The 15,901-nt window shown below is 44.2% G+C and overlaps 2 protein-coding genes and 1 pseudogene across 2 annotated transcripts; 2 read left to right on the forward strand and 1 right to left on the reverse strand.

Moving 5' to 3' along the window:
- Positions 1 to 3,704: 3,704 nt before the first annotated feature.
- Positions 3,705 to 9,573, forward strand: LOC121556779 (annotated as a pseudogene).
- Positions 9,574 to 9,730: 157 nt separating this feature from the next.
- LOC121558662 (trafficking protein particle complex subunit 4) lies at positions 9,731 to 11,487 on the reverse strand. Its single transcript, XM_041872072.1, has 5 exons — positions 11,280 to 11,487; positions 10,950 to 11,124; positions 10,725 to 10,828; positions 10,496 to 10,622; positions 9,731 to 10,387 (listed from the first exon to the last, which is right to left on the reverse strand). The coding sequence occupies exons 1-5, from the start codon at positions 11,452 to 11,454 to the stop codon at positions 10,309 to 10,311; spliced, it is 660 nt and encodes a 219-aa protein (XP_041728006.1). The 5' UTR covers positions 11,455 to 11,487; the 3' UTR covers positions 9,731 to 10,308.
- A 176-nt stretch (positions 11,488 to 11,663) lies between these two features.
- On the forward strand, positions 11,664 to 14,020 carry LOC121558666 (40S ribosomal protein S25). The gene is made up of 5 exons (XM_041872075.1): positions 11,664 to 11,770; positions 12,422 to 12,517; positions 12,632 to 12,815; positions 13,630 to 13,791; positions 13,974 to 14,020. Exons 1-4 carry the CDS (start codon positions 11,768 to 11,770, stop codon positions 13,785 to 13,787), a joined length of 441 nt encoding a protein of 146 aa, XP_041728009.1. The 5' UTR covers positions 11,664 to 11,767; the 3' UTR covers positions 13,788 to 13,791; positions 13,974 to 14,020.
- The last annotated feature ends 1,881 nt before the right edge of the window (positions 14,021 to 15,901 follow it).

Below are 15,901 nucleotides of genomic sequence, written 5' to 3' on the forward strand. Positions count from 1 at the left end.
TGGTTATGTAGTGTAGGATATATTGCCAGCGCCAGCATTTGCAGTATGACATGTTGGCACTGGCAAGATATCATATGTATAATGGACACTGTCCATTAGCAATATATTACAATGGACATTCACCATCACGAATTGGACATTACATTTACATTTACGTCATTTAGCAGACGCTCTTATCCAGAGCGACTTACAAATTGGTGCATTCAACTTATGATAGCCAGTGGGACAACCACTTTTTTGTTTTTTATGGGGGGGTAGAAGGATTACTTTTATACTATTCCAGATATTCCTTAAAGAGGTAGGGTTTCAAGTGTCTCCGGAAGGTGGTCAGTGACTCCGCTGTCCTGGCGTCGTGGGGGAGCTTGTTCCACCATTGGGGTGCCAGAGCAGCAAATAGCTTTGACTGGGCTGAGTGGGAACTGTGCTTCCGTAGAGGTAGGGGGGCTAGCAGGCCAGAGGTAGATGAACGTAGTGCAATCGTTTGGGTGTAGGGTCTGATCAGAGCCTGAAGGTAAGGAGGTGCCGTTCCCCTCACAGTTCCATAGGCAAGCACCATGGTCTTGTAGTAGATGTGAGCCTCAACTGGAAGCCAGTGGAGTGTGCGGAGGAGCGGGGTGACATGAGAGAACTTGGGAAGGTTGAACACCAGACGGTCTGCAGCGTTCTGGATAAGTTGTAGGGGTTTAATGACACAAGCAGGGAGCCCAGCCAACAGCGAGTTGCAGTAATCCAGATGGGAGATGACAAGTGCCTGGCTTAGGACCTGTGCCGCTTTCTGTGTAAGGTAGGGTCGTACTCTGCGAATGTTGTAGAGCATGAACCTGCAGGATCGGGTCACCGCTTTGATGTTAGCGGAGAACGACAGGGTGTTATCCAGGTTCACGCCAAGGTTCTTTGCACTCTGGGAGGAGGACACAATGGAGTTGTCAACCGTGATGGCGAGATCATGGAGCGGGCAGTCCTTCCCCGGGAGGAAGAGCAGCTCCGTCTTGCCGAGGTTCAGCTTGAGGTGGTGATCGGACATCCACACTGATATTTCTGCCAGACATGCAGAGATGCGATTCGCCACCTGGTTATCAGAAGGGGGATTGGAGAAAATGAATTGTGAGGATATGACAGAGCCAAGTGACTTGGTGTATAGAGAGAATAGGAGAGGGCCTAGAACTGAGCCCTGGGGGACACCAGTGGTGAGAGCACGTGATGCGGAGACAGATTCTCGCCACGCCACCTGGTAGGAGCGACCTGTCATGTAGGACGCAATCCAAGAGTGAGCAGCGCCGGAGATGCCCAACTCGGAGAGGGTGGAGAGGAGGATCTGATGGTTCACAGTATCAAAGGCAGCAGATAGGTCTAGAAGGATAAGAGCAGAGGAGCGAGAGTTAGCTTTAGCAGTGCGGAGAGCCTCCGTGACACAGAGAAGAGCAGTCTCAGTTGAATGACCAGTCTTGAAACCTGACTGGTTTGGATCAAGAACGTCATTCTGAGAGAGATAGCAGAAGAATTGGCTAGAGACGGCACGCTCAAGAGTTTTGGAGAGAAAAGAAAGAAGGGAAACTGGTCTGTAGTTGTTGACATCGGAGGGATCGAGTGTAGGTATTTTGAGGAGGGGTGCAACTCTCGCTCTCTTGAAGACGGAAGGGACATGGCCAGCGGTCAAGGATGAGCGAGGTGAGGTAAGGGAGAAGGTCTCCGGAAATGATCTGGAGAAGAGAGGAGGGGATAGGGTCAAGCGAGCAGGTTGTTGGGCGGCCGGCCGTCACCAGTCGCAAGATTTCATCTGGAGAGAAAGGGGAGAAAGAAGTCAAAGCATAGGGTATGGCAGTGTGAGCAGGACCAGCGGTGTCATTTGACTTAATAAATGAGGATTGGATGTCGTCAACCTTCTTTTCAAAATGGTTGACAAAGTCATCCACAGAGAGGGAGGGGGGGGAGGAGAATTCAGCAGGGAGGAGAACGTGGCAAAGAGCTTCCTAGGGTTAGAGGCAGAGGCTTGAAATGTAGTGGTAGAAAGTGGCTTTAGCAGCAGAAACAGAGGAAGAGAATGTAGAGAGGAGGGAGTGAAAAGATGACAGGTCCGCAAGGAGTCTAGTTTTTCTCCATTTCCGCTCGGCTGCCCGGAGCCCTGTTCTGTGAGCTCGCAATGAGTTGTCAAGCCACGGAGCAGGAGGGGAGGACCGAGCCGGCCGGGAGGATAGGGGACATAGAGAGTCAAAAGATGCAGAAAGGGAGGAGAGGAGGGTTGAGGAGGCAGAATCAGGAGATCGGAGGGAGAAGGATTTAGCAGATGGAAGAGATGATAGGATGGAAGAGGAGAGAGTAGCGGGAGAGAGAGAGCGAAGGTTGCGACGGCACATTACCATCTGAGTAGGGGCAGAGTGAGTAGTGTTGGAGGAGAGCGAGAGAGAAAAGGATACAAAGTAGTGGTCGGAGACTTGGAGGGGAGTTGCAGTGAGATTAGTAGAAGAACAGCATCTAGTAAAGATGCGTATTGCCTGCCTTGTGAGTAGGGGGGGACGGTGAGAGGGTGAGGTCAAAAGAGGAAAGGAGTGGAAAGAAGGAGGCAGAGAGAAATTAGTCAAAGGCAGACGTAGGGAGGTTAAAGTCACCCAGAACTGTGAGGGGTGAGCCATCCTCAAGAAAGGAACTTATCAAGGCGTCAAGCTCATTGATGAACTCTCCAAGGGAACCTGGAGGGTGATAAATGATAAGGATGTTAAGCTTGAAATGGCTAGTGACTGTGACAGCATGGAATTCAAATGAGGAGATAGACCGATGGGTCAGGGGGAAAAGAGAGAATGTCCACTTGGGAGAGATGAGGATTCCTGTGCCACCGCCGCGCTGACCAGATGCTCTCGGGGTATGCGAGAACACATGATCAGACGAGGAAAGAGCAGTAGGAGTAGCAGGGTTTTCTGTGGTAATCCATGTTTCCGTCAGCGCCAAGAAGTCGAGGGACTGGAGGGTAGCATAGGCTGAGATGAACTCTGCCTTGTTGGCCGCAGAACGGCAGTTCCAGAAGCTGCCGGAGACCTGGAACTACACGTGGGTCGTGCGCACAGGGACCACCAGATTAGAGTGGCAGCAGCCACGCGGTGTGAAGCGTTTGTATGGCCTGTGCAGAGAGGAGAGAACAGAGATAGACAGACACATAGTTGACAGGCTATAAAAAAAAGGCTACAATAATGCAAAGGAGATCGGAATGAAATTGACTAAACATCTGGGAAAGCGAGAGAGCAGGGCCTCCCTCACTTACGTTTCACTGAAACACTCAAATATAACTCTCCCAACTTCCACTTTAGACATTATAATTGTTGTAAACTACAGTGGTTCAATGTTTTCTAGGAATAGACTCTAACTAAGTTTAGACATGCAGTTAAAGGGCTTAAACGAATAAAGTCCACTACTGGGACACTGTACAGTACACGCACACTCTATCCGTGCTGTCATTGGACCGTTTATGATGATTCTGAGCAATGACACATGCACTGTCAATTAGCAGCGTATTTTATTTCCAATGGACAAAATGTCCATTAGCAATACACAGTATGAGTCAAACAGACATAGTGTTTCCTCTCCCTCACTCTTAGGTGTTAATTTCAGCCTGTCCATTTCGGGATGGTAAATCCCTAATTCAACTATATTGGCAATGGACACTGTCCAATTGCAGTATAACATGTTAACACTGGCAATATATTATATGTGTAATGGACACTGTGGGAAATCCCTATTTAAATATATTGGCAATGGACACTGTCCAATTGCAGTATAACATGTTGACACTGGCAATATATTATATGTGTAATGGACACTGTCCATTAGCAATATATTACAATGGGCATTTGCCATCACGAATTGGGCATACTGTTATATTGCTGAGGTACACAGCCATGGGTGAGCCTGGGAGCCACTTGGGAGCCAGGTCCACCCACTGGGGCCAAGCCCAGCCAATCAGAATTATTTTTTTCCCCACAAAAGGGCTTTATTACAGACAGAAATTCTCCTCGGTTTCATCAGTTGTCCGGGTGGCTGGTCTCAGACGATCCTTGTAGGTGAAGAAGCTGGATGTGGAGGTCCTGGGATGGCATGGTGTCACGTGGTCTGCGGTTGTGAGGCCAGTTGGATGCACTGCCATATTCTCTAAAACAAAGTTGGAGGCAGCTTATGGTAGAGAAATGAACGTTTAATTATCTGGCAACACCTCTGGAGGACATTCCTGCAGTCAGCATTCCAATTGCACGCTCCCTCAAAACTTGAGACATTTGTGGCATTGTATTGTGTGACAAAACTGCACATTTTAGAGTGCCATTTTATTGTCCCCAGCACAAAGTGCTGAGCATGTAATGAGCATGCTGTTTAATCAACTTCTTGATATGCCACACCTGTCAGGTGGATGGATTATCTTGGCAAAAGAGAAATGTTCACTAACAGTAATGTAAACAATTTGAGAGAAATAAGCTTTTTGTGCGTATGGAAAAATTCTGGGATCTTTTATTTCAGCTCATGAAACATGGGACCAATACTTTACATGTTGCATTTATATTTTTGTTCAGTATATATTGGAAATGGACAGTATATACATTACCAGACAAAAGTTTGGACACACCTACTCATTCAAGGGTTTTTCTTTATTTTTTACAATTTTTTACATTGTAGAATAATAGTGAAGACATAAATAACACATATGGAATCATGTAGTAACCAAAAAAGTGTTAAACAAATAAAAATATATTTTATATTTTGAATTCTTCAAATTAGCCACCCTTTGCCTTGATGACAGCTTTGCACACTCTTGACATTCTCTCAACCAGCTTCATGATGTTGTCACCTGGAATCATTTCAATTAACAGGTGTGCCTTGTTAAAAGTTAATTTGTGTGTTTGAGCCAATCATTTGTGTTGTGACAAGGTAGGGGTGGTATACAGAAGATAGCCCTATTTGGTAAAAGACCAAGTCTATATTATGGCAAGAACAGCTCAAATAAGCAAAGAGAAACGACAGTCCATCATTACTTTAAGACATGAAGGTCAGTCAATACGGAAAATGTGAAGAACTTTGAAAGTTTCTTCAAGTGCAGTCTCAAAAACCATAAAGCGCTATGATGAAACTGGCTCTCATGAGGATCGCCACAGGAGTGAAAGACCCAGAGTTACCTCTGCTGCAGAGGATAAGTTCATTAGAGTTACCAGCCTCAGAAATTGCAGCCCAAATAAGTGCTTCACAGAGTTCAAGTAACAGACACATCTCAACATCAACTGTTCAGAGGAGACTGCGTGAATCAGGCCTTCATGCTCGAATTGCTGCAAAGAAACCACTACTAAAGGACACCAATAAGAAGAAGAGACTTGCTTGGGCCAAGAAACATGAGCAATGGACATTAGACCGGTGGAAATCTGTCCTTTGTTCTGGAGTCCAAATTTGAAATTTTTGGTTCTAACCGCCGTGTCTTTATGTGAGACAGTGTGGGGGAATGGATGATCTCCGCATGTTGTTGTCCTGTTGGAAGATAAACCTCCAACCCAGTCTGAGGTCCTGAGCACTCTGGAGCAGGTTTTCATCAAGGATCTCTCTCTACTTTGCCCCGTTCATCTTTCCCTCGATCCAGACTAGTCTCCCAGTCCCTGCCGCTGAAAAACATCCCCACAGCATGATGCTGCCACCACCATGCTTCACCGTAGGGATGGTGCCAGGTTTCCTCCAGACGTGACGCTTGGCATTCAGGCCAAAGAGTTCAATCTTGGTTTCATCAGACCAGAGAATCTTCTTTCTCATGGTCTGAGAGTCTTTAGGTGCCTTTTGGCAAACTGGCCATTCCACCATAAAGGCCTGATTGGTGGAGTGCTGCAGAGATGGTTGTCCTTCTGGAAGGTTCTCCCATCTCCACAGAGGAACTCTAGAGCTCTGTCAGAGTGACCATTGGGTTCTTGGTCACCTCGCTGACCAAGGCCCTTCTCCCCCGATTGCTCAGTTTGGCCGAGCGGACAGCTCTAGGAAGAGTCTTGGTGGTTCCAAACTTCTTCCATTTAATAATGATGGAGGCCACTGTGCTCTTGTTGACCTTCAAATCAAATCAAAATCAAATCAAATTTTATTGGCCACATGCGCCGAATACAACAGGTGCAGACATTACAGTGAAATGCTTACTTACAGCCCTTAACCAACATTGCATTTATTTTTTATAAAAAAGTAGAATAAAACAACAAAAAAGTGTTGAGAAAAAAAGAGCAGAAGTAAAATAAAATAACAGTAGGGAGGCTATATATACAGGGGGGTACCGGTGCAGAGTCAATGTGCGGGGGCACCGGCTAGTTGAGGTAGTTGAAGTAATATGTACATGTGGGTAGAGTTAAAGTGACTATGCATAAATAATTAACAGAGTAGCAGCAGCGTAAAAAGATTTTCAGTCTCCTGAAGGGGAATAGGCTTTGTCGTGCCCTCTTCACGACTGTCTTGGTGTGTTTGGACCATGATAGTTTGTTGGTGATGTGGACACCAAGGAACTTGAAGCTCTCAACCTGTTCGACTACAGCCCCGTCGATGAGAATGGGGGCGTGCACAGTCCTCTTTTTTTTCCTGTAGTCCACAATCATCTCCTTTGTCTTGGTCACGTTGAGGGAGAGGTTGTTATCCTGGCACCACACGGCCAGGTCTCTGACCTCCTCCCTATAGGCTGTCTCATCGTTGTCGGTGATCAGGCCTACCACTGTTGTGTCGTCGGCAAACTTAATGATGGTGTTGGAGTCGTGCCTGGCCATGCAGTCATGGGTGAACAGGGAGTACAGGAGGGGACTGAGCACGCACCCCTGAGGGGCCCCCGTGTTGAGGATCAGTGTGGCAGATGTGTTGTTACCTACCCTTACCACCTGGGGGTGGCCCGTCAGGAAGTCCAGGATCCAGTTGCAGAGGAAGGTGTTTAGTCCCAGGATCCTTAGCTTAGTGATGAGCTTTGAGGGCACTATGGTGTTGAATGCTGAGCTGTAGTCAATGAATAGCATTCTCACGTAGGTGTTCCTCTTGTCCAGGTGGGAAAGGGCAGTGTGGAGTGCAATAGAGATTCAATGCTGCAGAAATGTTTTGGTAGCCTTCCCCAGATCTGTGCCTCAACACAATCCTGTCTCGGAGCTCTACGGACAATTCCTTCGACCTCGTGGCTTGGTTTTTGCTCTGACATGCACTGTCAACTGTGGGGCCTTATATAGACAGGTATGTGCCTTTCCAAATAATGTCCAATCAATTGAATTTACCACAGGTGGACTCCAATCAAGTTGTATAAACATCTAAAGGATGTTCAATGGAAACAGGATGCACCTGAGCTCAATTTTGAGTCTCATTGCAAAGGGTCTGAATATTTATGTAAATAAGGTATTTCTGTTTTTTAAATTATCTAAAATGACAAAAAACCTGTTTTCACTTTGTCATTATGGGGTATTGTGTGTAGATTTTTTTTTTTTTAGATGATTCAATCCATTTTAGATTAAGGCTGTAACATAACAAAATGTGGAAAAAGTGGAGGAGTCTGAATACTTTCCCAATGCACTATATATCCCTGTCCATTTAACTCCAGTCGTGTCAAGCCATGCAGCACATCACTAGTCTGATACTATGATATGTCATTCCCTTCTGCCCCTCAGTGATTCGAGCCCTCTCAGTTTGGGACGTGGTGGGCGATTCTGTCCTGCAGTATGAACCTGGCTGGGAGTTTAGGCCCCATTATTGCAACGTTGATGGCCCAGATCTACAGCTAGAGGACGACCCTTTCCATGTCAGGCCTTTCCTGTTGTGTGGTCTCCTTCGTCAGCCTGCTGTTGATCAGGAACGAGCCCAGGGACATGTGCTTGCCCAACATGGACACTGGGGGGGTAAGAAGGGCAAAGCAGGTCAAAGCTTGGAGCTAACCTCATTTGGTTCTGTGGTTTAAACATTGCAAAATGTGTGTGACTGTGATGTGCACAGGTTTTCGTTTGAACGCATGCCTTTTTGTGTATTGTCTGCATGTGCAATTGTGTGTAAAGTCAGTGACACTCTGTGAGAATTGACTCTGCACCCAGTGTGCCCCTCACATGCTAGCGTGAACGAGTTCAAGATCATGCACACTCTAAGTGATGTGCTAGTGTGACTGAAACCTCTCTCCCTTACCAGGCTCATCCAGTGATGAGACCACCTTCAAAGAGTTCATCCTGTCCCCCTACCTGTGGCTGCTGTCTGTGGGCTACCTGGTGGTGTTCAGGGTAAAGACGGCCTGCACTGACTGGGGCCAGCGCTTCCTCATCCAGGACAAGGGCCAGTCAACACTCATGGATATGGAAGTCTGATACATTAACACCGGCGTTGTCCCTCTGTTTTACGCAGGTTGAAGTCTATTGTCATAAGTCTTGTCCTGGAGGCAGAACAGCGATTTCCCTTAGATAGGCCTGCTGCAAAGTCAAAATTGTCTATATTGTAGAAATTAATGCTTTTTGGTATTAATTTAAGGTTAGGGTCAGGCATTAGGGTTAGCAGTGTGGTTAAGGTTAGGTTTAAAATCAGATTTTATGACTATGGCTGTGCCAGTTAGTGACCACTCTGCAGAGCTGCCTCCAGAACAAGATTCATGACGGAAAACGCTAACATCCCTGTTTTATCAGTATGCAATAGCCTACTGTTGATAACTCAATAATAACTGCCTCTTGTTAAGCTTGCCTGAATGCAGCTCTTTTTCACAGGCAGTTCCTACATGAGTGCCCTGGAGGTGGGAGGCCTGTTGGGCAGTTTAGCTGCAGGATACTTCTCTGACAAGGCTGTGGCACAAGTGGGTTGACAGTGGCATCATACATTCATTCAGAGCTCTATAAAAATCAAAGCAGTGCTTGTAAGGTACCATATTTCTTTTTGTACAGCAAGGCATGAAAAGCCATGGAAACCCCCGTAATTTTCTCTTGATCTCAATGATGGCTGGGATGTTTGATTCCATGTATCTATTCCGGGTCACTGTCACTCCAGACAGCCCAAAGGTATAGTAAACACATTATGTTCCTCAAATCTCCTTTCAGAGTCAATACACTATTAGTCTATGTTTGTTAGTTCATGGTTTTCTTTTTTATGTTATAAATTCAGATGTGGATCCTCTTCTTGGGGGCTACTTTTGGCTTCTCATCTTATGGACCAATAGCCTTGTTTGGCGTGATAGCCAATGAGAGTGCTCCTTCAAACTATTGTGGAATGTCACATGCTATCGTTGCCCTAATGGCCAACAGTAAGTTTATCTCAACCAAATTGTCTCAAATCCTAATGAATATTTTCACAAAAAACATTTGTAATGCATTCTGGTGTCTTGGCTTTACTAGCAGTACCAGACAGGAAGTTCAATGACTAAATCTGTATATCCTATTTATGAGAACCAGCCTAATTGACATCCTTGTATTGTTATCAGTTGGTGGCTTCTGCTCTGGACTGCCGTTCAGCACCATCGCCAAGCACCACAGCTGGGAAATGGCCTTCTGGGTAGCAGAGATCACCTGTCTCATCACTACCATCAGCTTCTTCCTGCTGCAGAACACCAGAACCAAGATGGGTCACGTCCCAAAGAAGGCTGACTGATCATTACACCTCATAACTCTGTTGCCAATATGGGAAACTTAGGATAAGAATGTACATTTTCTTATTTGTGAAGTGTTTTTGATTTGAAAAAGGCTCAATTTAATTGAAGGAGACATGGTCCTGTATATTCTTGTTTAAAGAGATGGTGAGACATGGAGTTGATCCAGGGATTATTTATTTTCACTGAAGATGTATTCAGGTGCAAGTACATCAACTATGTTGTGTTACTTGAAACTCTTTTCAATGCTCATGGCATAAAGTACACCCTAGATTTAAATATTGAAAATGTGTGTCAATATGATTTCAATTTGAGCATAATCTGATCATTTGAAACCAAGGCACTTTAATGTACTGTTCACTTTTGAAAATGGCACTTGACATATCTCCTTAAAATGGGTGCAATCTGTTTGATTTGATAAAAGACTTGAATAAAATACCTTATGTTGTGGTTGATTTTACTTCTAAAGGATTGCATTGAAACGTGAGTAGAGGAGATGATAACATTACAGTGGTGTTTATTCTTAAAGTATGGAAAAAATAAAAAAGTATTTACATTGTATCCCAGTATAACATATCCTTCTCATATACAAGTTAATCAACATTAGTTCTGAAATATCAGCACTGCTTGGAGACATGTTGACCCATATGCAATGTACTGTAGCTTCCCAGTCACAACAAACACAATTCAATGGATTGGTTCAACAACAAAAAGGAGCAATTAATCTTTGTTCCTGCTCAAGATACAGGTCCAAAGTTATCAGCTTTATCTGCTATCTCCAATGCACCCTTCAAATTCTGATCAAAGAGTTCACACCTGCAACAAAAGAAGGAAAAATATATCTTGCCATGATTGCTCATCAATGAATTGGATAACTGATAGACTCATGTAACAGAGGGCAGATATTTGAAATGGGAAAGTTACCTGATAGGCATCTCCAAAGAGTAGAAGGGGTTCTTGAGGGCGAAGTCTGAATAGATCTTATAAATCTTCCTCAGGAGTGCATCAATGCCAGACTGCCGGGCGTCTGCCAGCACAATGAACTTTATACCTGAAAAAAAAGTTGACGCGGAATTCGTTTTTCAAACCAAGAGCATTGCATGTAGGCATCGCACACAGAGACTGATAGCAGTGTTTGAATACATGGCTTTACCAGTGAGTGTCTGAAAACAGTGCAGTTTGAACATATCTGTTTCCAGCATCTCAATTCCTGAACTGCCAACTTCAGGGGAAAGCTGTGAACCAATAGCAAACAACCTAGGAAAAAGTACAATACAACATGCAGCAAGATCATGGAAAAGCAATTGTCACCATAGACAAAGGATTTATTAATGTTAGAGCTGACAGCTGTAATCACCTGAGAAGTGTAACTACTTACGAATGAAACATTGAAGCCAGCATCAGTTTTTCATTGGAACTCAAGCGAGCCCTTCCGAACCGTATGGACACCGGATAGTTTGTTGAGTCTTTCAAGTATTCGATGATTTCCTTCCCATCCGCTGTGAACTTGCCGTTGACGTCCACTCCATTGATGGAAAGTAAAGTATGTCCCACTAGATTAATATAAGTATGCGTGCACAGTGTTAACAATAAATAAAAGCATGCACAATGCAACATTTGAGTTCCAACCATGACATGAACTACCGGCTATCACTATGTCAATTTTGTTAGCCTTGATGTGATCACATGACAGTTGCGGACAATCTACCTCGGATCCCATCGCGTTGACCAAATGATACAACAACTTTCTCATCGTGGATCTTTAACACCAGATCTAAAGGATAGCTGAATGTTTTCTCTGCTTCTGCTCTCGGTACATAATTGTCATACTGGTAAATTAACCCCCCAGCCTTATTTACAACATACACACTGAATATCGCCATCTTTGCCCTTTTCCGCACAGGTGACAAAATTGTCACGTGACAGGAAATATTTCAAACAAAATCCAAAATAATCTTGAACAGAGGTAACTTTACCTGCGTGTTCATTCGTATTATTTTTAGTTTAAGATGACATCTATATTTATTTTGCAGATCTGTTTATTATTCATGCTATAACCAAGATATAGAAAAACGTATAGCCAAAATAACTACATTTCCCAGGATTATACTTCAACATCCGCATGTACGGGTTCTCTTAGGGGCTCGTGCACGGGTTGAACTTCCTTTCACTCCGACATCTTGACGGTGGGACATCATGGTAAGGGTTTTAGCATGATTTTTCATAAAATTCGAGGGCGAATAAAATATTTGACTTGGAAAAGTACAGAGGCTGGATAGATCGGGATGGGTAGTTGGAAAATATGAGTCGTCCGTAGCGTCCTGATCGTGATTATGGATGGAATAGTTCACTTTACGATTAAAGTGGGCCATGCTTGCTAGTTAATGTTAGCTTGCTTGGCTACGTTAGCTGACATGCGGCTGATGGTCTACTGCGTGATCAGCCAACCATCGGATCATGTTTCAGACAATCAGTTGTCTATCATGCCCCAATGTGTAGATATCTCATAGTCTGACCTTTCCCACACAAATGTATCAACTGATCAGATTAGGCAAACTGCCGGCCAGTTCTCTGCAGACCACTGTTGGTTTAACTGGAGTCGGTTGTTGACTAGCTAGCTAGTTTTTAGCATGTGACTAGGCCCTAGTTAGTTCATTTAGGCATAACTACATTTACACACATTACTAAAATATTCACAGGCTCTCATCCTATTTGGTTCAAACCAACTAGTTATCTTCTGCAAGTTATAGTGCACTTACAAATTACCACCTAACGTTTGCTAGTTTTGGTAAATGTATGATGGTTCATTCCACATCAGTTGGATAATTTTGCTGTGATCTCTTATTCCAGCCTCCTAAAGACGCCAAGGGGAAGGGGAAGGATTCCGGGAAGTCCAAAAAGGACAAGGATCCAGCCAACAAATCCGGAGGCAAAGCCAAGAAGAAGGTATGTCCTGGTATCCATTGATCTCTGCTTGGGGGTTTATTCCTTTGGTGTCATAAAATGGTTGCACTGTCAGGAGTGTGAATAACATCAACAACCTCCATTTCCCCTGAGCAGAAGTGGTCCAAGGGAAAGGTGAGGGATAAGCTAAACAACCTGGTCCTCTTCGACAAGGCCACCTATGAAAAGTTGAACAAGGAAGTGCCCAACTACAAGCTCATCACACCAGCAGTTGTGTCTGAGAGGCTAAAGATCAGAGGGTCTCTGGCCAGGGCTGCCCTCCAGGAACTGCTCAGCAAAGGTAATCCCTGACCCCTTACTCTTGATTCTCAACCATAGTGTTTACTCTTAGTGAATTTGATGAAGTTGGGAAGTTGTCGGGTAACCAGATCTGACTTTATGTAAGACTAGTCTGTATGGCAGTCACTGTACTCAAATTTCAACATTTGGCTTTATTTTTGAGCCCTAATATCAGTGTGGATGGTACATGTTTGTCAGAATAGGCATACACCCTTTTGCATGGGCTGCTGGTACACTACTGTCATGTCTATCTACACTAGTGTTGTGTTTTGGCAGGCTACACTCTGTGTCAGTAGTCTGAGGACGATGATCTGGTTCAATTTTGAGCTTTGCTACAGTGAACCCCAGTTTGACTCAACAAGGCACTGACTCTTGTGGGTCTGCCGCAGAGCCAACTGGTACAGATACTTTTACAAAGCTGTTAAGCCCCACCTACATATACCCATGTTTAGCACTCCTCTCACTTGCCTTCCAAATGAAACACAAAATATTTTGCAATTAAAACTCTTACTACAAAATTAACATGTTTTGTAATGCTCATCAGTCCTGTTCCTTCAAAATGTCACTTTTAACCCCTGTCGGCAGTAGTCTTCCTTCATGGGGGGAAAATACTGTCGTTTTGCTGAACATTGGCTCTGATCAGTGACTACTAAGACTGGCACTGCAACTCGATGTCTGCTCTTTCAGCATCAAGCGTTGTGGATATTGTCTTAACTTGTGTCAGGGCAGTGAGTGGGTCAGTTGGTAATGTGGGACCATAGTATTTCAATATCTGTACAAACTAAATGGCACATTCCATTTTGCCGCCCCTCTAGGTATGATCAAGTTGGTGTCAAAACACAGATCGCAGGTGATCTACACACGTAACACCAAGGGTCCCGAGGAGGAGGGTGGCGTTGTGGTTCCAGACAAGCCAGAGAAGCCTGAGAAGGCAGCTAAGGCAGCAAAGGCAGAGAAGGAAGAGAAAGCATAAACCGGTATGTGTTATGCTAGTAGTCCTAATGGAACTAGCCTACATTTTATTGCAAAGAACTCAAGATTCCTCACTGCAATACCTGATTGAATGTGTTGTGTAAAACATGTAATGCGTAACATGTTAACAGGCAGGTTGGAGGACTACTGCTATGTATTCCATCTAAAATCATCTTGTCTTTTTCAGGTTGTGGTTCCTGGTTTCAGATGTGAATAAAATTCTGAAAAGAGAAATTTGCATTTAATTTTTTTGTATTCCTTGTAATATTCTCTTATTCTCCCTGATGTCTGTGTACTCATCATTTTGAAGAGCCTTTATAGCTCCAGATATAGGGCAGTGATTCATTCATTCAGCTTGAATGAGTTGACTCTTGATTGCATTTGGCTGGAAGTCTGTGAATCTAGTTTCAGAATGACAACTCTAATTGATATATTGTGATGTACACAGCAATTGATCTAGCAATATCCAGAAGGTACTAAACTTGACTTTGAACGAATTGGGGTTACTATATCACATACAATATTTCCTCTGCATAAAAACACTTCAACTCACTTCAACTTCACTATGACCATCATTGCCAAATAAAATCCAGGACCTCAGACCTGCCAATAACAAACCCTGCCATTAACAATTGGGTGTTTTTTCAGTCATGCACTCACATCAAATCAGTTTGTAAATGTAATCCCGGTGGGAGAGGACAGTGCTGTGGCGTGTAACATAAAACTAAGTGGTGTGAAGTGTTGTGGCGGTATTACGCTGTCAAAATTGTGCTTTGGTACAGAAGACGAGCGGGCTGAGTCGTCCCCTTGGAGGCACCCTGCCGAGGATGTTTACACCTCATTTAGAGTGTTGTGTTCAATCAGTATCAATGCTTCCCTTTTCTAATGGGACTTGCCCAACCCTACATTTGTGCTTTCACTTGGGCTGTATTTGTTAATTTTGTCACCCATTAAATTCAGTAGGACCTCCAGGTTCATGCCATGGTCTTGTTCCTGCATTCCAAATAAGGTGGATTGTTTCCAATGCATTTCTGGGATCCTTGGGACCTATCCATAACACCTACCGTAACCTTTTTAAACTTGAAACTTCAATGGGGGGGGTAGGGATGTCCCAAGGATCTCAGATAAGGAGGGACCAATGCAGTCAGCAATGTATGTTTAGAGCTGCTACAGGCAACTGAAGGGTGTGAGTTATTTGACAAATGGCATGAAATAAATGAACCCTCGTTTGGGTGTAGGCTCTGATCACCCAAACCCAAATGAGGGCACTACGTTCATCCACCGCTGGCCTGCTAGCCCCCCTACCTCTACTGATCACCCAAACCCAAATGAGGGCACTACGTTCATCCACTGCTGGCCTGCTAGCCCCCCTACCTCTATGGAAGCACAGTTCCCGCTCAGCCCAGTCAAAGCTATTCGCTGCTCTGGCACCCCAATGGTGGAACAAGCTCCCCCACGACGCCAGGACAGCGGAGTCACTGACCACCTTCCGGAGACACTTGAAACCCTACCTCTAAGGAATACCTGGAAAAGTATAAAAGTAATCCTTCTCCCCCCCCATTAAAAAAATCACTGCTGGTAGCAGTTTGTCATGCCTTCAGATATTACAGTAGTATGAATCAAGGTTGAGTGAAATGATACAAAGCTCTATGCATAACAAACTCCCCACACTGCTTCCATTTCAACTTCTGCTACAATAACACCCCTATCTATTAATACAAGTTGTATTAGTCTTATGTATGGGATACGCATGGTATATATCATCCAAATAAATACTTACTTGCAGGTTCCTTCTCGACAATGCAACAATAAGAAATGAAATATAATAATATGAACATATACAGTGGAGGCTGCTGAGTGGAGGATAGCTCATAATAATGGTTGGAATAGAGCCAATGGAATGTCATCAAACACATGTAAACCGTGTGTTTGATGTATTTGATACCATTCCACTTATTCTGCTCCATCCATTACCACAAGCCTGTCCTCCCTAATTAAGGTGCCACCAACCTCCTGTGGAAATAATGTAAATGGTAGTAGAATATAATAAAATGTTTCAGCCTAAGTATTTAATACATGCTGTAGTTGCAGCCTACCTGTCTCTTCTGTTACTGA

Source organism: Coregonus clupeaformis, chromosome 5, assembly GCF_020615455.1.
Source record: "Coregonus clupeaformis isolate EN_2021a chromosome 5, ASM2061545v1, whole genome shotgun sequence".
Taxonomy (NCBI): Eukaryota; Metazoa; Chordata; class Actinopteri; order Salmoniformes; family Salmonidae; genus Coregonus; species Coregonus clupeaformis.

Excerpts from the sequence above, each read along its gene's own strand:
- LOC121558662 (XM_041872072.1), bottom strand. The coding sequence starts at position 11,454 with ATGGCGATATTCAGTGTGTATGTTGTAAATAAGGCTGGGGGGTTAATT. Across the intron at positions 11,125-11,279 it reads TCAACGCGATGGGATCCGAG|TGGGACATACTTTACTTTCC; the intron begins GTAGATTGTCCG and ends ATATTAATCTAG. Across the intron at positions 10,388-10,495 it reads TCTTTGGAGATGCCTATCAG|GTGTGAACTCTTTGATCAGA; the intron begins GTAACTTTCCCA and ends CTTTTGTTGCAG.
- LOC121558666 (XM_041872075.1), top strand. Across the intron at positions 12,518-12,631 it reads GAGGCAAAGCCAAGAAGAAG|AAGTGGTCCAAGGGAAAGGT; the intron begins GTATGTCCTGGT and ends TCCCCTGAGCAG. Across the intron at positions 12,816-13,629 it reads CCAGGAACTGCTCAGCAAAG|GTATGATCAAGTTGGTGTCA; the intron begins GTAATCCCTGAC and ends CCGCCCCTCTAG.